The 24,196-nt window shown below is 41.0% G+C and overlaps 1 protein-coding gene and 1 non-coding gene across 4 annotated transcripts in view; one reads left to right on the forward strand and one right to left on the reverse strand.

The window, feature by feature from the left end:
- LOC126475503 (GATOR complex protein WDR24) overlaps nt 1–24,196 on the forward strand; it is a 122,177-nt gene that overhangs the window by 96,818 nt on the left and 1,163 nt on the right. For all 3 annotated transcript variants that reach the window (XM_050103412.1, XM_050103411.1, XM_050103410.1), the window contains 2 exons: nt 10,034–10,248; nt 13,699–13,938. In XM_050103412.1, coding sequence (XP_049959369.1) covers nt 10,034–10,248; nt 13,699–13,938 — 455 coding nt within the window. The remainder of the gene's footprint in view (nt 1–10,033; nt 10,249–13,698; nt 13,939–24,196) is intronic.
- Nucleotides 10,708–10,782, reverse strand: Trnas-cga (transfer RNA serine (anticodon CGA)). The gene has a single exon. It is a non-coding gene; the product is annotated as a tRNA-Ser (tRNA).

Consider the following 24,196-nt stretch of genomic DNA (forward strand, 5'->3'; position numbering starts at 1 on the left):
CCACACGTGGCACGCATTGTCCAAAGGTTCTTCGTCAATAACCAGATTGAAGTGCTTCCCGGGCCGGCTCGCTCTCCGGATCTTTCGCCGATAGAAAACATGTGGTCCATGGCTGCTCAACGAGTGACCCAGATTACATCCCCAGCTGCCACACCAGATGATCTTTGGCAACGTGTGGAAGCTGCTTAGGCTGCTGTACCCCGGGAACACATCCAACGTCTCTTTGACTCAATGCCGAGACGTGTGGCAGCGGTGATCTCCAACAATGGCGGCTACTCTGGCTACTGATTCTGGCAGGAACCACATGTCAAAGACGTCTGTAAACGTAATCATTTGATACTTGGTCAACATGTTATCTACAAAATAAATTTTGTTGTGCTACCTCTTTTCTTTCTTGGTGTTGCATTTACAGTGGCCAGCAGTGTATGTTTCTACACGGAAAATATAGCACTAGAAGGTAGCCAGATACAATTAACTACTGCATTGTTTTGCAATCAATGACTTACAAAAAAAGGTTTGGAAGCATCCACAGCGGAGTCACCTGCACCAACGTTCTCTAGACCTCTATCTGAGGTAACTGCATTGGGCCTTATACAACTTTACTCTGAAGATGGGTGAAAATATCATGAATTCCTCATCAATGTAAAATTAACCTGGAAGTTGCATATAAGATTATGTTACTCAGAAATGTGCTGCACCTATCAACATAGTGAGCGCTATGATGTGATCTCGGTGCGGATCCACACGGTTGTAATACTTTACATAGTCATGGATTACGGAAATGATTGTTATAGGTCTGGCACGGACAGCTGCCTTTACAAAATTAACAAGTGTCAATAAGAAGCACAGAGTGACTTCGCAGGAGCAGTATTCTCCACTGCGCTTAATGTACTGTTCAATGAATCGTGTGAACCTGCAACTGACCTAAGCTCTTTTGATAACAGCTGAAACTGAATCAAACTGTCTCTAACACAGTGGTTCAAATTTGACATTAAAATACTTAACTGGGATTCTTCTTTCTTTCATTAGTACACATGTACTTAAGTATTCACAGCAATTCCAGGAAAATTTTGAGGCTACCTTGATTAAACCATTTTGGAGTATGATACCTGCTAAAATTCTTTCAGGTTAAAGATAATAACCGATGCTCCTTTTCCGTATGATGCTCTCTTATTAAATAATACTTAGGCATGGTTTTTCAAGACAGCATCTCAAAACAATCAATATCTACACTAATGGCCCTAAAACTGCTGACTGTTGAAAGTGTTTTCTGCGTTACTAGTTTTAAGAGGACTGATATATTCAAATTATCAACACAGGTAGGCATCATGACCATATTTATATTCATAAATGATAACAGCACCACCAGTTATTGTCAGTGATTCACCATCTGCTCTAACAATTGTGAAAAACTTAGACATCAATGTGGTGGAAAATCCTATTACTTATGGGATGACTGAAGTGCTGATATCGATGAGAGAAGATGTACTTGTCCTCTTTACGTGGGTGAAGTATCATGTGATGAAGCTGCTGGCCACCTAGTCAAAAGAATTGCAATGCCAGGATATGTAACGTGAAACAAAAACCTAAGTAAGGATTTCAGACACAAATACGGATCACCCATTTTAACGTGGTCTCTCAGCAGAGGATGTTGGAAGGCTGCTGAGACAATCCCTGCCTCCTTCTTCCATAGTAGCCACCTTATAGCTTAAAAAAGAAACAAACATTTAAAAAATTGTTATATTGTAGAAGTAACATGAAAGTTGATGCTAAGTCACTAAAAGGTCCAGTTACAGTTTCTTCACTCATTTTGGTAAATATTATTAACAGTCTGTACGCATGACACCACACATGAATAGTTACTAGATCCATAATGGCTACTTATTGCTACAGCACACAGTAGTGTTATGTAGCTAAGGTTGTCAAAGAGTGTAAACATTCTGGAGTGGCACGAAGTCAACCAACATTCATCAGTCAGAGAAGGTGCATATTAAAGTGTACAGTCTGCACTATTTTAGAGCTATTGTAGCGGACTTGTAACAAGAATAGTAACAGACAATAAGACATAAAAACAAAACCTATAGATAAACTAAGCAACATTTTTTCTTTAATTCATAAAACTTTATTTGCATATGATCTATTGACACTATTAGCTTATTAACCACACTTTTCACGGTGGTAAGTTGTTTATTCTTTGAATTGAAAAAATCTATCTAATGTCTGTGGGATATAAAAAATAAAACATGGAGAAATCCTATGACTTTAAAATATTACTTGCCTTGTTATAAACTTTTACCTATTAAATGGAAACCGCACCTGTGGTGCAGAGATAGCATCTTCGATTCATAATCAGAACGTCCTCAGTCCTGGGTTGCCCACTACTTAAATTTTGAATAAAAATCATCAGGAATGGGGGCCAAAGACTTCCGGTGTAAGAATTCCACCCTCATTCGCCCCATAGTCTTGTCAAAGATGGTGGAGCAACAGACATAAAGGCAGAAGAATCAGCAATGATCAATGACGTTCAGGGTACTGTCTTCCCCTTGGGCTGGGAAACTGCCCCCAAGGCAGAAGAATCAGCAATGATCAATGACTTGAGAGTGCAGAAGGTAATAGAAATCACTGCATTAAAGATGCAATGTGTATCCACAGGTGAAACATTTACGTCTACATATACGTGGTTACTCTAAAATTTGCACTTAAGTGCCTGGCAGAGGGTTCATCAAACCATTTTCATACCACTTCTCTACCATTCCACTCCCGAATGGCACATGGGAAAAAGGAACACCTAAATCTTTCTGTTCAAGCTCTGATTTCTCTTATTTTATTATGATGATCATTTCTCCCTATGTAGGTGGGTGTTAACAAAATATTTTTGCATTCAGAAGAGAAAGTTAGTGATTGAAATTTCCTAAATAGGTCTCGCTGCAAAGAAAGCTGCCTTTGTTTCAGTGACTGCCACCCCAACTCGCGTATCATACCAGTGACACTCTCACCCCTATTGCTCTTTAACACAAAAGCAGCTACCCTTCTTTGCACTTTTTTGATGTCCTCCATCAATCCTACCTGGTAAGGATCTCATACAATGCAGCAAAATTCCAGCAGAGGACGGACAAGTGTAATGTAGGCTGTCTCTTTAGTGTGTTTGTCACATCTTCTAAGTGTTCTGCCAACAAAGCGCAGTCTTTGTTTCGCCTTCCCCACAATATTATCTCTGTAGTCTTTCCAATGTAAGTTGCTCGTAATTGTAATTCCTAGGTATTTAGTCGAATTGACAGCCCTTAGATTTGTGCGATTTATCGTATACCCTAAATTTATCGGATTTCTTTTAGTACCCATGTGGATGACCTCGCACTTATCTTTGTTTAGTGCTAATTGCCACTTTTTGCACCATACCAAAATTATCTCTAGATCATTTTGTAATTGGAATTGATTGTCTGATGATTTTACTAGACAGTAAATTACAGCGTCATCTGCAAACAATCTAAGGGAGCTGCTCAGATTATCACCTAGATCATTTATATAAATCAGGAACAGCAGAGGGCCTATGACACTACCTTGCGGAATGCCAGATATCACTTCTGTTCTACTCAATGATTTACCATCTATCACTCACTACTAACTGTGACCTCTCTGAGAGGAAATCACGAATCCAGTCACACAACTGAGACAATACTCCATATGCATGCAATTTGATTAATAGTCACTTGTGAGGAATGGTCACAAAAGCCTTCTGGAAATCTAGGAATATGGAATTGATCTGAGATCCCTTGTCGACAGAACTCATTACTTCATGGGAATAAAGAGCTAGCTGTGTTGCACAAGAATGATATTTTCTGAATCTGTGTTGGTTATGTATCAGTAAGTCATTTTCTTCAAGGTGATTCATAATGTTCGAGTACAGTATATGCTCCAAAATCCTACTGCAAATTGAGCTCAGTGATATGGGTCTGTGAGTCTGTAATTCAATGGATTACTCCTATTTCCTTCCTTTAATATTGGTGTGACCTGTGCTACTTCCCAGTCTTTAGGAACAGACCTTTCGTCAAGTGAGCGGATGTATGTGATTGCTAAGAAAGGTGTTATTGTGTGTGCATACTCTGAAAGGAACCTGGCTGGTATACCATCTGGACCGGAAGACTTGCCTTTCTTAGGTGATTTGAGTTGTTTTGCAACATTTAAGATACCTACTTTTATGTCCCTGGTTTCGAATTCAGAGTATTTACTTCATCTTCTTTCGTGAAGGAATTATGGAAAACTGTATTTAGTAACTCCGCTTTAGTGGCACCATCATCGGTAACATTTCCATCGCTATCGCGCAGTGATGGTATTGACTGTTTTTTGCCACTGGTGTAGTTTACATACGACCAGAACTCTTTGGGTTTTCTACCATATTTTGAGACAATATTTCATTGTGGAAACTATTAACAGCATCTCGCATTGATGTCGGCATTAAATTTTGAGCTTCCGTGAAACTTAGCCAGTCTTGGGAATTTTGCGTTTTTCTGAATTTGGCATGCTTTTTTCGTTGCTACTGCAACAGTGTTCTGACATGTTTTGTGTACCATGGTCCGTTGGCAAAAGAGTCCGTAATAGTCCCCCGTCTGGATCTCCAGGAGGAGACTGCCAAGGGGGAGGTGACCATGAGAAAAAGATTGAATAACCAACAAAAGGATAATGTCCTACAAGTTGGGGCATGGAATGTCAGAAATTTGAACTTGGTAGGAAAATGCTAGGACTCAGTCTAGATATAGTGCAGGTCAGTGAAGTGGAATAGAAGGAAGACAAGGATTTACAGTCAGAGGAGTACAGAGTAATATCAGCAGCTGCAGAAAATTGTATTACAGGAATAGGATTCATTATGAATAGGAAGGTAGAACAGAGAGAGAGTTACTGTGAACGGTTCATTGATAGAGTTATTCTCATCAGAATCAGCAGCAAATCAATACTGATAGCAATAGTTCTGGTATATAGGCCGACACCGCATGCAGATGATGAAGAAATAAAGAAAGTATATGAGGATGTTGAACAGCTAATTCAGTCCGTAAGTAGAGATGAAAATATAATAGTCATGGAGGATTGGAATGCGATTTTAGGGGAGGGAGTTGAAGAAAGAGTTACTGGACAGTATGGACTTGGTAGTAGAAATGAGAGAGGTGAAAGACTAATTGAGTTCTGCAGTAAATATCAGTTAGTAATAGTGAATGCTGTGTTCAAGAATCACAGGCGAAGGACGTATACTTGGAAATGGCCAGAAGATACAGAAAGATTTCAGTTACTTTACATTATGGTCAGGTGAGATTCCAAAATCAGATATTGGATTGTAAGGCTTACCCAGGAGCAGATATAGACTCAGATCACAATTTAGTAATGATGATGAGTAGGCTGAAGTTGAAGATACTAGTCAAGAAGAATCAGTACCCAAAGAAGTTGGATACAACAGTACTAAGAAACGAAATTCTCTGAGACTATAGCCCGCAGCTCGTGGTCGTGCGGTAGCGTTCTCGCTTTCCACGCCCTGGTTCCCGGGTTCGATTCCCGGCGGGGTCAGGGATTTTCACTGCCTCGTGATGGTTGGGTGTTGTGTGATGTCCTTAGGTTAGTTAGGTTTAAGTAGTTCTAAGTTCTAGGGGACTGATGACCATAGATGTTAAGTCCCATAGTGCTCAGAGCCATTCTCTGAGACTGTAGTCACTGTGATGATGAGTAGCGTAGTAGGCACTACAATTGAAGAGGAATGGACATCTCTAAAGAGGGCAAACACAAAACTTGGCAACAAAATCATAGGTACAAAGAAGGCAACAGCAAAGAAACCTTAGGTACAAGGAAGGCAACTGCAAAGAAACCTTGGATAATAAATGAAATACTACAACTGATTGACCAAAGAAGGAAGTACAAAAATGTTCAGAGAAATTCAAAAATACAAGTCACTAAGGAATGAAATAAATAGGAAGTGCAGGAGAGCTAATGCAAAACGGGTGCATGAAAAATATGAAGACATTGATAAAGAAATGATTGTTGGAGGGATGGATTCAGCATATAGGAAAGTTAAAACAACCTTCAGTGAAATTAAAAGCAAGGGTGGTAACATTAAGAGTTCAATGGGAATTCCACTGTTAAATTCAGAGGAGCTAGCGGATAGTTGGATGGAGTATATGGAAGGCCTCTACAAAGTGGAATACTTGTCTGATTATGTGATAGAAGAAGAAACAGGAGTCAACAGGGAAGAGATAGGAGATCTGGAATTAGAATCAAAATTTTAAAGAACTTTGGTAGACTCAAGATCAAATAAGGCAGAAAGGATTCCATCAGAATATGTAAAATCACTGGGGGGAAATGGCAACAAAACAACTATTCACATTGGTGTGTAGAATGTACAAGACTGGTGATGTTCCATCTGATGTTTGGAAAAAATATCATCCACACAGTTCCAAAGATTGCAAGAGCTGACAAGTGCGAGAATTATCAAGCAATCAGCTTAACAGCCCATGCATCCAAGTTTCTGACAATTATAATGTACACAAGAATGGAAAAGAAAACTGAGGATATGTTAGTTGATGATCAGTTTGGCTTTAGGAAAGGTAAAGACACCAGAGAGGCAGTTCTGACATTGCTGTTGATAGTAGAAGCAAGACTGAAGAAAAATCATGACGCGTTCATAGGATTTGTCAACTTGGAAAAAGCTTTTGACAATGTATAATGGTGCAAGGTGTTCAAAAATCTGAGAAAAATAGGAGTAAGTTGTAGGAAATGCAGGTAACATACGATATGTACAAGAACCAAGAGGGAAAATAAGACTGGAAGACAAAGAACAAAGCGCTCAGATTAAAAAGGGTGTAAGGCAGGGATGCAGTCATTCACCAGTACTGTTCAAACTGTACATCAAAGAAGCAATCAGGGAAACAATAGAAGTGGAATTAAAATTCAGGGTGAAAGGATATCAGTGACAAGATTCACTCATGACATTACTATCCACAGTGAAAATGAAGAAGAATTGTAAGATGTATTGAGTGGAATGAACAGTCTAATGAGTACAGAATTGGATTGTGAGTAAATCAAAGAAAGACCAAGGCAATGAGAAGTAGTAGAAATGAGAACAATGAGAAACTTCACATTACAACTGGCGATCACGAAGTAGAGGAAGTTAAGGAAGTGTCCGACTTAGGCAGCAAGATAACCCATGTCGAATGGAGCAAGGAGGACGTGAAAAGCAGACTATAACTGGTAGCAGAGGCATTCCTGACCAAGAAAAGTCTACTAGTATCAAACGTAGGTCTTTATTTAAGGAAGAAAATTCTGAGACAATATTTTGAGCACAGCATTGTATGATAATGGGACATGGACTGTGGGAAAACCAGAACAGAAAAGAATCGAAGCCTTTCAGATTGGTGCTACAGAAGAATGTTGAAAATTAGGTGGACTGATAAGGTAAGGAATGAGGAGGTTCTCCGCAGAATTGGCGAGGAAAGGAACATGTGGAAAACACTGACAAGAAGAAGGGACAGGTTAATAGGGTATCTGTGAAGCCATCAGGAGATAATGTACATGGTACTAGAGGGAGCTGTAGAGGGTAAAACCTTAAGAGGAAGACAGAGATTGGAATACATGCGGCAAATAATTGAGGACATAGGGTGCAAGTTCTACTCTGACATGAAAAGGTTGGCATAGGAGAGGAATCATGACAGGCTGTGTCAAACCAGTCAGAAGACTGATGACTCAGAGAAATTGTTCTTTTGTTACAACAAGGATCTGGTGTATTTTTTCGCCTTTTTAATTGAAAATGTTACCAACAATGTCAGATTTTAATTCATAGACTTCTTTGGACATGGGGATGGAAAGGAGACAGTGGATCATGTTTTGGAATGCTGTGTGTTTGTAAGCTGCTGGATGAAGATAGAAAGTTGGGATTAATGTATCAGTAAAGGAATCTTTTTGGGTTACATACAGTAGTTAAAGTATTGGGCTTGTGTTTAGAGAGGGCAGAGTACAAATATCTGTTTAGCCACCCAGATTTTTCAGTGGTTTCCCTAAAGCAAGATTGATGGCTCAAATGGTTCTGAGCACTATGGGACTTAACTTCTGAGGTCATCAGTCCCTTAGAACTACTTAAACCTAACTAACCTAAGGACATCACACACATCCATGCCTGAGGCAGGATTCGAACCTGCGACCGTAGCAGTCGTGCAGTTCCAGACTGTAGCGCCTAGAACCGCTTGGCCACACTGGCCGGCTCAAGATTGATGATTTCTTTGTATAGGACAGTGGCTACTTCCCTTCCTATTCTTGTCCAGTCTGAGCTTGCAAACTGTCTCTAAAAACCTCATTGTCTATGAAAACTTAAACCCTAATTTTCTCTTCCTGTTTTGTGCAGATTGCACATCATGGAGCCCCTTTACTGTTCTTGTAAAGAAGATCAAATCTTTTGAAACACCTTGCTTTATACTGTTGCTACATCTGTTCACATTTAACATCACAAAATGCAGTTCATGTATCAAACATCAATAATATTAATGATATGCAACAAATCAATCAACCTACAGCGAAGATGCTGAGTCACAGATAATTACAACAAAAAGACTGCCACAAATATACTTTTGGCCAGCAAAGATTTTGTTAAAATAGGAAACAGACAAATGCACACGCTCATACAAACCCAACTCACACACACATGACTGCAGTCTCTGGCAACTGAAGCTACGAAGGCCTTGCTGGCTGATAGTTTATTTGTGAAGTCTTTTTGTTGTGCCTATCGGCGACTCAGCATCTCCATTATATGGTGAGTAGCAACATTCCTTTTCATAATATTCTTACATACCATCCTGGATTTTTCCATTGTTTGAAATCAACCAACCTTGTATTTAGCTGTATAAATAAGGTGGCTGTACAACACAAGCTAAAGGCCAATAAATAGAACAAACATTCAGTAGATTTGTACCAATGTTTTAACATGTGTGCGCCGATGAAGGACATGAGGGATAGAAAGAGCCACTGATGTTCAACAGCCATGATAGAAAGTTGCTACAAGAGCTGAGAAAATGAATTGAAAGCCTTTTGACAAATAAAAAAGATTGAAACCAAATAATAAAGTGTAGGAGATTGAGAAGCATACAATGAATTTGAAAGTAAAAATCTATTTATGGCTCTGACAAAACTCCCAAGTAGTTTTCTTTTATGTAATGTCAGTATACAGACTCAAGTCATATGTGTGTCCAGTCACTTAGTGATCATTTACACCAAAACAGAATATGGCACAGTGACGGTCAAAATAGTGAATTCTGTCATCTGCAGTTGTTTTGTTAAGCAGGTTAGTGCTTTCAGTCATTGTGCAGACCCCAAAGTGACTGATACTGAGACAAGTCCTTGCAGAGTAGAAAATGAGCTAAAATCATTCAACAGAGGAACAATGACTAGACCTGATGCAGTGCCTGTCAAATTCTATGTAGATAATATGAGAGAACTTGCTATCCTGCTAGTAGCAGTTTATCATGGATTGCTGGAGCAACAAAGCATTTCAAGTGATTGGAATTAGGTAGGATATTAATTGATTTATTTGACTAGTTTCGTATATCAGATGTGAGCAGCCTGATATATTCATTGCCTTGGTCACAACACATTAGAGGTTTAAAGCACCACTCCGCACCATTTTCAAGCTTCAGACGTATTGCCAAAGGCAAAACACTACCAAAAGATATGTTTACTTAGGATGGTTACTTTTCGTTTCCAGTTTGTTTATGTATACCTAGGCCAGTGTGTGAACGGTATTGTTACCATGAAACTGCTACTTCAAACAACCGGGTTACGAAAGTACTAATGGAACATATCTAAAAATTAATTGAAAACTCTCCTCTCAGTATTCCTTATGTCTCCCTATCACACAAACAAAATTAGCCTGTACTTTGTGGTGGCATTCTTTATATCCTAATTAGAAAAATCAGTGTAAAATAGTAAGTATATGTTGTATCAAAAGTCTATCTTTTGAGAAAGAGCTCTAGCAGTTGTGAGAAATATTTTTTCTGTTGTCATTGATTTACAGGGCTGCTTTCTCGGCTCTCACACCATCTCAAGGAGACTTTTTCTTTGGTGAGGGTGAGCTGGCATTATTAGATTTTGAACAGTTGACTAGCAACACCATGGTCGGGCAGCAAGATTGGACACTACCAAATGAAGCATTCCAGGTCCGGCATGAAATTCAAGATCGCTCACCTCCACCAGAACAATTTCCTAATCACTCTCCAACAGAAAATTTAGGTATGGAACATTTTTCTTCTAAACTATCCAAAGTTGTATATTTTATTAAGATCATCACCTACAATTTTGTAATACGAAGTATGTCCACAAAGTAAGGTCCATTTGATTATATAAAACAAACGTGTACAGATACAGAAAAAATATTTATTGGACAAAAATCTATAACTGTTAAACCACTTTTCTAGATAGCTTCCAAAATTTTGTAGGCACTTGTCACAGCGCGGCACAAGTTTTTGTATGCCTTCTTCATAGAAGGTTGCCACCTGTGAATTGAACCATGTGGTAACATGTTCTTTCAGCTCATCACCACCATCATTGAAGTGTTGACCACCAAGGACAGATTTTAGGTGTAAGAAGAGATGAAAGTCACTAGGAGTGAGGTCTGGGCTGTACGGAGGATGATCAAACACATCCCAGTGAAATTGCCATAAGAGTTGAAACTTCCTGGCAGATTAAAACTGTGTCCGACCGAGACTCGAACTCGGGACCTTTGCCTTTCGCGGGCAAGTGCTCTACCAACTGAGCTATCGAAGCACGACTCACGCCCGGTACTCACAGCTTTACTTCTGCCAGTATCTCGTCTCCTACCTTCCAAACTTTACAGAAGCTCTCCTGCGAACCTTGCAGAACTAGCACTCCAGAAAGAAAGAGTACCGGGCGTGAGTCGTGCTTCAGTAGCTCAGATGGTAGAGCACTTGCCCGCGAAAGGCAAAGGTCCCGAGTTCGAGTCTCGGTCGGGCACACAGTTTTAATCTGCCAGGAAGTTTCATATCAGCGCACACTCCGCTGCAGAGTGAAAATCTCATTCTGCCATAAGAGTTGTTTGGTCACATTTGCCGTGTGAGGTCTGGCATTATTGTGGAAAAAAACAACACCTTTTGACAGAAATCCTTGGCGCTTGTTCTGTATTTCACTGTGCAATTTCTTAATGGTCTCGCAGTAACCATGTGCATTGATTGTTTGGCCTCATGGTAAGAAATCAATCATCAAAATTCCTTTTCTGTCCCAAAAAATGGTGCACATGGCTTTTTGAGGTGTCAAGATTTGCTTGGGCTTAACCTTCGTTGGAGATAAAGTGTGCCTCCATTCCATTAATTGCCGTTTTGTTTCAGGGGAGTCGTATGATACCCAAGTTTCATCCCCCGTGACTATCCGAGAAATAAAACCATTGCTTTCTTCATTGTAACGTGTCAAAAACTGAAGTGCACTGCCCATCCGTTGTTTTTTGTGTTGTTCAGTAAGAATTTTGGGTACCCAACGTGAACAAATATTTCAAAATTTTAGTTTTTCAGTCACAATTTCATGAATTAGTGATCGTGAGATTTGCGAAACTTCCATAGCAAGGGCACTAAGTGTAAACTTATGGTTGTGCTTAATCTTCCCTTCAGTTTTGTGAACCAGTTCATTAGTAACCACAGACGGGCATCCACTTTGTTCTTCATTGTGCACTTGATCACGTCCTTCATTGAACAGTCTAACTCATCTTCTAACCATTGAATCACTACTAGCATTTTGTCCATAAACCTCACAGGTTTGCCGATAAATTTCCTTTGGTTTAACTTTCTTTGCATTTAGAAAACGAATCACAGATCTGATTTCACACGCGGCAGCATTTTCAATTACGGCTGACATTATAAAGAAGCACTACAAAGCACACATCGGCAGCAGCAATCTGAAAATGGCATACATGTCTTCTCCTTGAGTCAGAGTAACTACTGTGCCTGCTCGGAACTGCGATCATAGCGCTGCCGCAGATAGAAATAGAAATGGAACTTACTTGCGGACGACCCTCGTATACCAAGAAAATTGTTAGATTGCTGTTAAGCAATATGCTGTAAGCTACATGAGACAAAAATAAAACTGGATTTCATGGTGCATAGTATTCTGTGAAGTCACATAACTGGGTAAACTAAGGCAGATCTTGAAACTTCCTGGTAGATTAAAACTGTGTGCCGGACCGAGACTTGAATTCAGGAGCTTTGCCTTTCACAGGCAAGTGCTCTACCAACTGAGCTACCCAAGTACGACTCACGCCCCATCCTCACAATTTTACTTCCGCCAATACCTCGTCTTCTATCTTCCAAACTTCACAGAAGTTCTCCTGCAAAACTTGCAGGACTAGCACTACTGGAAGAAAGGATATTGCAGAGACATGGCTTAACCTCAGTCTAGGGGATGTTTTGAGAATGAAATTTTCACTCTGTAGCGGAGTGTGCGGTGATTTGAAACTTCATGGCAGATTAAAACTGTGTGCGGACCGAGACTCGAACTCGGGTCCTTTGCCTCTCGCAGGCAAGTGCTCTACCAACTGAGTTACCCAAGCATGACTCACGCCCCATCCTCACAATTTTACTTCTGCCATTACCTCGTCTCCTACTTCCAAACTTCACAGAAAGTGAACTTTCTTCCAGTAGTGCTACTCCTGCAAGTTTTGCAGGAGACATTCTGTGAGGTTCGGAAGGTAGGAGATGAGGTACTGGCAGAAGTAAAATTGTGAGGACAGGGCGAGAGTGGGGCCGGGGTAGCTCAGTTGGTGGAGCACTTGCCCGCGAAAGGCAAAGGTCCTGAGTTCGAGTCTCGGTCCGGCACACAGTTTTGATCTTCCAGGAAGTTTCAAATCAGCGCACACTCCACTGCAGAGTGAAAATTTCATTCTAAGGCAGATCTCATCTGTCAAAATCTCGCAATACTACTCCACCTTTTGTTGTTTAGATTACATTGTCATGAAATACCAAAAAAAACTTTTTAGATCAGTTTTATTTTAGCCATGCTCTAATAATGGAACCTTATGCCTTGGACATGATTGGTTTCTGAAAACTTACTGAGCTATAGATAAGAGTTTATCATGAGAGAGAAAGCAATTGAAGTTTCACGTACTCTTCATTATAAACCAGACTTCACTGTCTATTGATCTGTACTTGTAGATGGACCCATACACAAGGAAATTATGAGCCAGGTTCAGGAGTGTTTACGTGTCATAGAACAGTGTGGGACCTATAGAAAATGCATCTGTAATACAAGAGCTTCTTAATATGTTGCTTGTGCTTTTAATTATATTATTTATATATTAGTATCTGTTTTGCTGTAACATGCCACTTTCTGTATCTTCAGACTAAATACTAATATACACCATTTTTGCCTGTGATCATTTTTCTTGCTACGCAGAAAGCTAGTTTTTGCATTTGACATTTATTTAAACTTAAAAGTTCCATACCAGTTTTAAAAGCACCTAAATAGAGTATTGAACTACATGCAACTCTGGAATTAGTGACTTGATCTGTTTGATGTTTTTGCTTGAATAGATGAGAACTACTAAACTTTAAAACTTCCTTTTTGAGAATTTGTATAATTGAATCAAGTTATATTTGCTATTTATTGTGTGTCATGCTGAAATGTAGCTACAGCAACACAGTTTTGTTTATACAAAACCCATTGTTTTTGTTACCTCAGATGGTGTCCTTGGACCGCTGCTGCCAGAAGAATCATCTGGACACCCTGTTCTGAGTGTCCCCAATGTGCCTCGGCCACAGCCATTGGATCCATCAGCCATTGTTGTGGATGCACTTCGACATCATGCTGAGCTTGGTGATGTCCAGACAGCAGTCTGCGTCCTAGCTGTCTTAGGTGACAGAATTCGTCGTCAGTTGTCCAGCATGTTGACAACAGTTGAGCAAGAAACTTGGCTCCTAGGTATCACTGCAACCTAAATTATTGCCACACCATATCAGTATTTCACATATCATGGCATGTCTTATTGTAGTATAATTGAATGTGATGTAGTAGATCAACAGAGTGTGGTCTATAAGTTTGAAATTAATTTAAAGAAGAAAAAGTAGAAACACTGTAACACTTAGTAATCAAATAATCATGTTTGAAATGATTTACACAGATAACTCTATGAAAACTGACCTGAGATGAATAAAGTTTACATATTACAGGAAGAAAGTACAAATTATATGTTTCAAAAATGACTGAATACACACAGTCAGTTTGGAATATTGAAAATGTAGATCTTGGATGGAGTAGTATAAAAAATCTTTTATTGAAGTTGCCAAGGAAGTTCTTGGCAAGAAAGAGTTAAATAAATGCAAGAGAGGATTGAAAATTTGAAATGAAAAATCTAGCATAAGTAATAAAAGATAAACATACAGCCTCATTTATATCTCCAAACAAGGGACAAATGGTGCTTGTTCAGTACATAAGCAGAAGTGGAACTGTACCAAAAATAGTGTGAAATGTGCACATGATAAGTCATGGGGGACAACTTTGTTAGTGCCATAGAGGATGATGTGTACAGTTGATTAATAACAGCATATACAAGGGTCATTCTGAAAGTAAAGAACATTTGTTTTTACAGATATTTTAATTCAAGATGATAAAAGAAAATTTATTTTACTTCTTATTTTGTTATCTCAGGTATTTTTCTATATAGTCGCCAATCAATTTTAAACATTTGTTGTAGCACCCAATAACCTTCCTGTGCCTTCTGCAGACACATTTGTCACCAAATTGTTGAACCAGTCATTAACGTCCTCGTTCATTTCCTTAACATTTCAGTAGTACTTTCTGCCAATAGAGTCTTTCAGTTTGGGATAAAGTTGATAATCACTCAAAGAAAAATTTGTATTGTAAGGCAGATGTTCAAAAACTCCTCACTCAAACTGCTGAAGAAATCCTTCAACAGAATGTTGGGAAGCCATATTATGAAGAAACATAATGCCCTTGGGAAACAAGCCATGCTGTTTGTTTTGAATGGCAGGGCATAATCGGTTGAAGGTCTGACAGTAGGCCACTGAATTCATAGTCGCACTTCTTGGCAGAAAGTTGATGAGCAGGATGCATTTTCAGTCCCAAATCAATGTGGCTGTAACCTTTAGTGTGTTCATAATTTGTGTGCCTTTTTTGGGGACTGTTATGTACCCATCTGGCTGAGCCACCTGATCCATAGGGATCACACTGCTGGTACCTGTGCTATGAATGCCTCATGTAAGCCTAGGAGTGGTTGCCAATCTTTTCAGAGCATCAGAATTCACAGCAATGACTGTCCTGCCAGGTGGCCATCACTGTGGCTGGGTGGCGTGTACAAGGTGAGCCCCTGTTCAGAGTGGGTGGTACCTGGGCAGACATTTGGCACATGAAGTGTGCTGCTCTTCTGCAGCTGTCTCTCTTCCTTAACGTAGTTCTGTCTCAGTCCCTGTTTCTGCCTTTCCAGCCTTATCCTCCTTGGATACACCCTGGAAGGAGGGCCAGATGTGCTGGCTTGGGGCGAGACCCTTTCCATGGTTCCTAGTCTGTACAAGGACCAACAGGGAGACTTTTGCCGCCAACAAACCCCTTTTCTTTGTGGAACATACTGAGGACAAGTTCGGTGAAGCTGAGTCATTAAGCAAGGTGAGCTCTGGCTCTCTCCTTATAAAGACAATTTCTGCCAGTCAACCAGCCTCCCTCTGTGCCCACAACCATTTAGGAGACAACCCCGTGATTATTGCTCCCCACATGTCACTCAGTATGACACAGGATGTAATTTTCTGCAGAGGCCTTCTCCTTGAGTTTGATGAACTTATGGCTAATCTAGAACAACATGACATTCATTTCACCCGGCATGTCCAGAAAGGCCCTAAGGACCATCATTTAGACTCTGGCACTTTCATCATGGGATTTGAGGGTATACCCTGCCAGAGAAGGTCGAGGTAATTGCTTCCGTTGCCTCAAGTTCGGCCACATGTCCTCGCGATGCAATGTCACTCCTAGCTGTGGTGACTGTGGCCACCTTCTTCATGTGGGGAGCCCGTGCACCCCACTGCCTAACTGTGTAAACTGCTCTGGTCTCCATTCTCCCCACTCACCAGAGTGTCTCATGTACATGAAGGAAAAAAGAACTCAGGAAATAAAGATCCTTGACCATCTCAGCTACTTTGAAGCCCAGAAGAAATTTGACAGACTTTACCCTGTAAATCTCTCCTCTACCTGTGCCTCAGTTACACCTTCCCCTTCTCACCGCTCCTCCTTACCACCATCCTGCCCCCCTTCCATTTCCTTACCCTGGGCAGCTCCCATCCCTTCCCCTCCTGGAATCGCTCCTCCTCCTCCTCCTCCTCCTCCTCCTCCTCCTCGGCCGGGGAAAACTTCCTCTTCTCTGGCTCCTGCTAGGGATGGGGCTCCATCTCCGAACACTCCTCCCCGGCGTTTTCAAGACAGGAAGCTTGCACACTCGGGCAGGAGGAGAGACCCTGGCTCCAAGGGCCCCAAAGCCATTCACTCTCTGTCCAATCCTGACATCACTGCCACCTATTCCCTTACTGATAACGCCTACTCCCTCCCTCCGATGGAGAAGAAGAAGCAGCACAAGTCAAATGATGAGGTCTACCCGACTACCCCTCCACTTCATCCCGAAGCAGACCCAGTTTTTTTGGATGTCACCCCATCCTCATTGGCGAAGACTACCGACCACGTGACTTGATCTCCCCTCGGCTTCTTTATGTCTCACCTGGACTCTCGCCACACGTTAATCCAGTGGAATTGCAACGGATATTATCGCCACTCCCTGGAAATACAACGCCTTTTTTCCTCCTACTCTTCATTCTGTCATGCCCTTCAAGAAACTCACTTTCGTGATGACCACTCTCTAAAGTTTCATGTTATTGCGCATTCTGTCAGAACCGTGCTGGCCCCGGGATAGCTTCTGGAGGGGTCTGCACTTTGGTTCGCGCCGATATCATTAGTGAGTCGATCCCCCTTCATACTGACCTGGAAGCGATAGCAGTTAGATTGCAGATGACTGCAGCAATCACTGTTTGCAATGTCTACCTCCCTGCAGGTAGGCCTCTTCCTCATGTTGAACTGTCTAACTTAATGAAGCAACTCCCGCCCCCATACCTCCTCCATGGAGACTTCAATGCCCACCACCCTGTGGGGGAGTTGCCACTTTGTTGGGTAGGTGTCTTCTACTTGACCAGCTTACTACAGCTTTGATTTGTGTCTCCTCAGTGAGATTTTCCCTACCCACTTCACTTATGGAACCTTTACTGCTCACAGTCTCCTCCCCTGCTCCCTTGGCTTGCCTACATTGGTCACTCCCTGATGATCCTTGTGACAGTGACCACTTTCCAATGATTCTGTCATTCCCCTGCCACCGCCAGGCAGGCAGGACCCCATGTTAAGCATTCTGCAGGGCCAGTCGGCCTTTATATACGTCTGCTGTGCACTTCGACATCTCTCTCAAACTGCATTGATGTGGTTGTGCAGGGTATTTCTGCCACCATTCTTCATGCTGCTGGCACTGCTGCCCGCCCATCTACAGGTCCCATAGCAATCGCTGTGCAGGACCACTGACAAGTGCTGCAACAATTTAAACAACACCCTTCACAGACCAACCTCCCCACTTTTAAGCTTCTCTGTTCTAAGGCTCAGTAGCTAATAAGGTAAAGGTAATAAGCAGAGGAATTCTGGCAGCACAATGTTTCCTCCCTGGGGACATATGGCTCTTCGTCACGGGTTTGGGCCAAGCTCTGTAGCCTTCTGGATCACCAGTGACAGTCAACTGTCCAGGGCCTTATCCTCCATGGTGTTCTGTCTCCTGACCCATTGTTCGTTGCAGAACACCTCGCAACACACTTTGCGACAGCATCGGCGTCCTTTTCCTATCCTGCACCTGTCTCTGGCAGAAACACAAAGCTTAACAGAACACCCCCTCCCCCTTTTCTGTTTCAACACTCACCAATCTGAACACTATAATGAACCCTTCACTAATGAGAATTCTTGCAGGCTCTTACCTCTTCACATGACGTGGCCCCAGGCCCAGATTCCATCCACAACAAGGTGATTCAACAATTTAACATTACACAGAGGCAATATATACTCAGGGTCTTCAACCACATTTGGCTCACGGGTGCCTCCCCTGCACAGTGGCGAGACAGTATAGTTATGCCCGTCCTTAAGCCTGCGAAGAACCTAATGTCTCTTGACAGCTACTGCCCAGTTGGCTTGATGAATGTACTTTGTAAACTACTTGAGAGGATGGTTAGCTTCTGATTATGGCGGGTACTTGGATCTCGAGGCCTTTTTTTCCCCATTCCAGTTTGACTTCTGGGAAGGACAATGTCCAACTGACCATTTACTCAGGTTCAAAACTGCAATCCAACTGGCTTTTACTAACTGTCAGCACCTTGTCACTGTCTTCTTTGACCTACATAAGGCATACAAAACGGCTTGGCACCATTGCATTTTAGTTACCCTCCATAACTGGGGCTTTTGTGGCCCCCTTCCAATTTCTATTCATGATTTTTTACCCCACCAGCTCTTCCGGGTTCCAGTTGGCACTTCACTCAGCACCTCCCAGGTTCAAGAGAATGGTATCCCACAGGGTTCCATATTAAGTGTCACACTCTTCCTCATAGCCATCAATGGGTTTGTAACCTCTGTTGGCCCTCAGGTTAGCCCGGCATTGTATGTCAACGATTTTTTGCGTCTGGTGTGGCTCCCATTCTGTAGCATCTGCTGAGTGCCAGCTCCAAGATGCCATCCGACAGATCTCTGTGTGGGCTGTATCCCATGGCTTCCAATTTTGTCCCTCCAAAATGCAGGTTATGCATTTTTGTCATCAATTCATAGTACACCTTGATCCAGAACTTTATTTAGGTGACCAGCTTCTAGATGTTACAGCACAGTCTCCTTTCTTGGGCTTATTATTATTATTATTATTATTATTATTATTATGAAAAACTGATGTGGCTAACCTATATTCGCTACCTGAAGACTACATGCATGCTGAAGCTTAATACTCTCTGCCTCCTGGCCCACACATCTTGGGGTGCAGACCATGCTACACTTGTCCATCTTCAGTACTCTGGTCTTGTCCAGACTAGATTATGAAAGTCAGGTTAATGGCTCAGTGGCTCCTTCCGCTCTGAAAGTACTTGATCCTGTTCACCATTGTGAGGTGCATCTGGCTATTGGTGCCTTTCACACTAGTCCCATTGACAGTCTCCTCACAGAAGCGAGGATTCCCCCTCTACAAATATGATGAAGCTAACTCCTGGTTTCTTACGCAGTTGCCATTCACAGATTCCTTGACCATCCCATTGTCTGTCCTCTTTGCAAGTGAGGGACAGTTCCCTCCTGATCACTGCCTATGGGTTGGATTGCCAGTTGGCATACGTCTCACTTCCCTCTGTCGGGATTTCCATCTCCATCCACTGAAATGTGCGCCACTTATTTCCCTCCCACACACCTCCTTGGATGGATTAGGATCAACCTATTCCAGTTTCCTAAGGTCTCTGTTGCCCTTACGGTCTTCCGGCATTTTGTACATTCCATCCTTGCAGAGTTCCAGGGTGCTACCATCTTCTACACTTATGGTTCTAAGATGATAGATAAAGCAGGATATGCTTTCATGTCTCCTACTGGCTTAAAACACCATTTATTGCTGGAATCATGTAGTAAGTTCACAGCAGAGCTGCTATCCATTACCAAGGCCCTCCATTTTGTTACTCAGACCTCCCTCCACAGTTTTTAATATTTACTGACACATTTAGCAGCCTGCTGCTCTCATCATCCTTTGGTCTCTGCTTTCCATGACCTTCTGTCCTTCCTTGTCTGTGCCACCTGCTCAGTTGTCTTTCTCTGAGTCCCAAGTCATGTGAATATCTCATGGAATGAACGGGCTGACTGGCTAGATAAGCTGATATTCACACTCCATTCCCTTTCGTGACCCCAGCTGTGGATATGCAGATCTGTGTCAAATCTCTCTTTGCCTGAAACTGGAATGACACCTGGATCACTACTGCCTTCAGTAATAAACCCCGCACAATCAAGGAGGCTGCTGCGCTTTGGTGATAATCCTCCTGCTCCTCTCGGAAGGAGTCCACTACTGCACTTTGGTACTCTTCCTTCCACTTTTCTCAGAAGGAGTCCGCTGCTTTATGCTGTCTATGCATTGGTTATACCAAGTTCACCCATTGTGTCCTCCTGTGTAATGAACCACTGCCACAATATGGTTGTGGAGGCAGACTGACAATATCCCACACATTGATAGAATGTCCCCTTCATATTAAGTATTGTCTTCCTTAATTTTAATGTTAGCAGACAGTTCACGGATGATTGAATAGTCCTCAGTTTCCTCTGTGAAAGTGGTTATTTCCAGATATAAGGTTTTACTTCACTCTTGGAACAGAGGCAGTGTGGTTGTGGTTGGGTCTCTCTTCACGTTTTCTCAATCTGGGACCCAGTGACCACTCCTCCATGGAAAGCTCACACTTTTTTTCTGTTTTTAGATTTGGTCTAACCTTTTATGCCTTTTACTGTGTGTATTTTAACTTCCTTGTTTTACAGTTTGACTCCCCTGACTGGATCCATCCACGTTTAGCTGACCCTCTTTCTTCTGTGAGTAACTTGGAAATTGCTGGACTGATGATCTCGCCATTTGGCTCCATAAACCCTCTCAGTCAATGAATCAGTCTCAAAATTTGTCAGGGGAAAATGCTAAAATGTGTCTGGAAATCAGGGAAATATCAGGGAATTTTGCTTAGGGAAACTTTTAGCAACCCTGGAACCTTACACCTGGTGGGATCATTAATTTTGTCACACATTTTAAAACCAAAAAAATGACTGTTTGTGCTTGTTTTTAACTTAATACTGATACCAACAGTTAGGAAAGTCTTAGAGGCTGCTGTAGGTTGGGGTAGAATTGTGGGGCTTGACAGGTCGAAACATTCTTTACATTTAGAATAACCCTCATAATGTAATGATCTCAGCTAAGAAGAAAGGGAAACAGTCTGAAATTAATATCATGGTCCACTTGGGTTTACATTATAGACAGTTATAGTTTAATGACAAAATCCCAAAGGAAAATGAACTAGAATCAGAAGAAAAAAGTGTTGATAAAACAACAATTACAAAATTATAAAAGTGTGAAAAACCAAAATACCTGCGCCTTGGATGGAATAAATTCATACCTACTGAAATATGCCAGTAAATCTGTAAACTAAGATTGTTGCACCTACTTCATATATGTGGGCAACACTGCAAAATTCCTGATTCCTGGAGAAAAACTCTGGTGAAATCTATACTTGAGAAGGTCATATAAGTATGACAATGAACTATAGAGAGGCAAGTCTATTAAATGCCACATACATATGGAAACATAATCAATGGAAGCTTAGTTTCTATATCAGAAACTTTGTTACTTGAACAGTTTGTGTTTAGAAAGGATCAGTCATGGATAGATAGCATATTTTCTGTGAAAATACTTGATATCCTTGAGCACAGGATGGAGTGGGAAATCAAGACTTCGAAGGGCAGGCCCACAATTGTCATTATTTGTCACAATTCATATTTATTTTTAATAAACATAATACTTTTAACAAAATGCATGAGCAATACATGCCAATTTAAATGTGCTCTGGAATTCACCACTTAAGATTAACCTATTATTAAAATCAGTGGGCAATAATGGGATTAAAAAAAACAAACTGATAATATAAAAAAAATTATCAGACTATCTCATGCCTGACGGCTGTAACTTTACAGTTCATATTTAATAAATATTTCTGTAAAACATATTCCCCAAGCCATCAACAGACAGTCTTGGCATTAAGGTGAGTAGAGACAAATCGCCGTAACAAACGATTTAAATCTGAACAAGTGGAACAATAGACAGATTTTCTTCAAAAATGAAACAATATTACATGACATAAGGTGATATTATATTAAAACAAACACGTTTGCATATGTGTGTGTGTGTGGGGGGGGGGGGGGGGGGGGCGCGCGCTCGTGCGTGTGCATCTTATTGTTGACAAAGGCACTGGCCGAAAGCATTAGGTGTGAAAGTCTTGTTGTTGTGCGTATCTGCAACTCAGCATCTCCACTGTATGATCTGTAACAATTATCCTTTTCATAATATTGTTACATCCATGTTGGATTTTCCATTGTTTGATTTAAGTTAATGGATTAATATGCTGGTGGACATTAAAATTGAAAAACTATTAAGCCGAATGCAGCAGTCATCACGTTGGCATGAAGTGTCTTGCATGCTTGGATATGCAAATAATTAGCATTCTTTGCGCAAACCACACAAGGTAGGTAGGGGTAATTCCATCTACATTCTGTGTATGAGGAACGATTGCACAGTGGATTTTTCATTCGGAAGTTACTTTTGAATGTTGTGTGTTACTGAAATCGTTATGCATCATGTAAGAAGGAGGAACATCTATCAGTATATATCACAATTCAACAGTGACAGGAGTGTGACCTATCGGGACCACAGTTCATCATTCCACAATATTGCTGCTCACATTGGTCAGAATGCCATGTTTGTCCACACAAACAGTGCCACAACACTTGGACCTTATTTATTTATTTACATAGTTTACACCCACATTGGAGCACTAAAATCAAACATAATACAAAAGAGTCTATGATTATTAAGTTTAGGTCTTAGTAGCTAGCAATTTCTTCGTTTCCCAAAATTTCTTCATTCGCTGTGATCTGGCTACTCGTTCATCTGCGGATAAGATGTACTTCTTCTACTTCTTCCGTTCTGATGGTTTGAATGTCAGCCGTATATATTTGTTCTTCAGTAGCTGTCTCTTCTCTGTGTTGAATTTGGTGTGTGGTGATGTTCAATTCATCCAGATCACTTAGTACTTCTTTAAACCAGATGTTTTTGGTTTTACTGTTCCAGAAGCAGTCAAAAAGTTACTTCAGGATTCTAGTATTTGGTAGGCGAGATATGTGGCCGAAAAATGCAATCCTTCTTTTTCGCATTGTATCAATAATGGATTCACTTTCTTTATACCGGTACACTACTGAATTCGGCAAAAGTCTCCACTGCCCATTAACTTGATGTTTTTTACTGATAATTGTTTGGAGTATTCTATCAATTTTCTTCAATATGTCAGCTGTTGCATGAGTATTTAGTTTGAATAGTGTTTCACTTGCATATGTTGCCCCCGGTTTAACAACGGAGGGGTAATGCCGAAATGTAGCATTTATTGAGAGAGATCGTTTTTTGTAAGTTGGCCATGTGGTTCTCTGCGCTCACTATAGTTTTAATGTTCTTCTATCTATTGATGCTCTTTCATTAGCATTCCAGGTAATAATCTCACCGAGACGTTTAAACTTTTTTACTACTTTAATTTTTTGATCAATATGGAGTATGATATGGGATGTGTCAACTGGGAAGCTGGGCATCATTTCTGTTTTCTCAAACGAAATTTGCAATCCACCCTTTGCCGCTAATCGTTCTAGTTGTTCTATCTGAACCTTTGCTTCATCAATATTGTTTGCTAACAGCGCCGAATCACCTGCAAATGTAAGGCAGTTGAGTCGAATCTTTCTTCCAGTATTAACAGATGGTGGGCATATCTTGTTCCATTCACACATGATTTTCTCCAGCACATGATTGAACAATAATGGAGACAATCCATCGCTTTTTTGAAGGGCAGTATGAATCTCTAGCTTTGGTATTTCGAAGGGTGACTGCAACAAGATTGACAAGTTTCTGATGTAAACCAAATTCTTTAAGAATTGACAGTAGAGATTCACGATCAATACTATCGTAGGCTTCTTTAAAATCGACAAATGTGATCACTAGCTTCTCATTCCTGACTCTTTGATGTTTCATTATCCATTTTAAATTCCTGGGAATGACTGTAGATGAAAGGCTTCCTTGGAAGCACTGCGTTCAAGATCTTGTGCAAAAGCTGAATGCTGCTGCTATCTTTACTATAAGAATGATATTGGCTGTATCTGATGCTGAAACACAAAGGCTTGTTTACTTTCCTGACTTCCACTCTTTTATCTCATGTGATGTTGTTTTTAGTGACAACTCTCTGCACTCAGCAAAAATATTCTTAGTTTAGAAAAATGCAGTGAGACTGATCCGTGGTGTCACTTCATGCCCTTTATGTAAACTATTGTTCCGGTGTCTTCGAGTTCCAATCTACCATCC

Source organism: Schistocerca serialis, chromosome 4, assembly GCF_023864345.2.
Source record: "Schistocerca serialis cubense isolate TAMUIC-IGC-003099 chromosome 4, iqSchSeri2.2, whole genome shotgun sequence".
NCBI lineage: Eukaryota > Metazoa > Arthropoda > Insecta > Orthoptera > Acrididae > Schistocerca > Schistocerca serialis.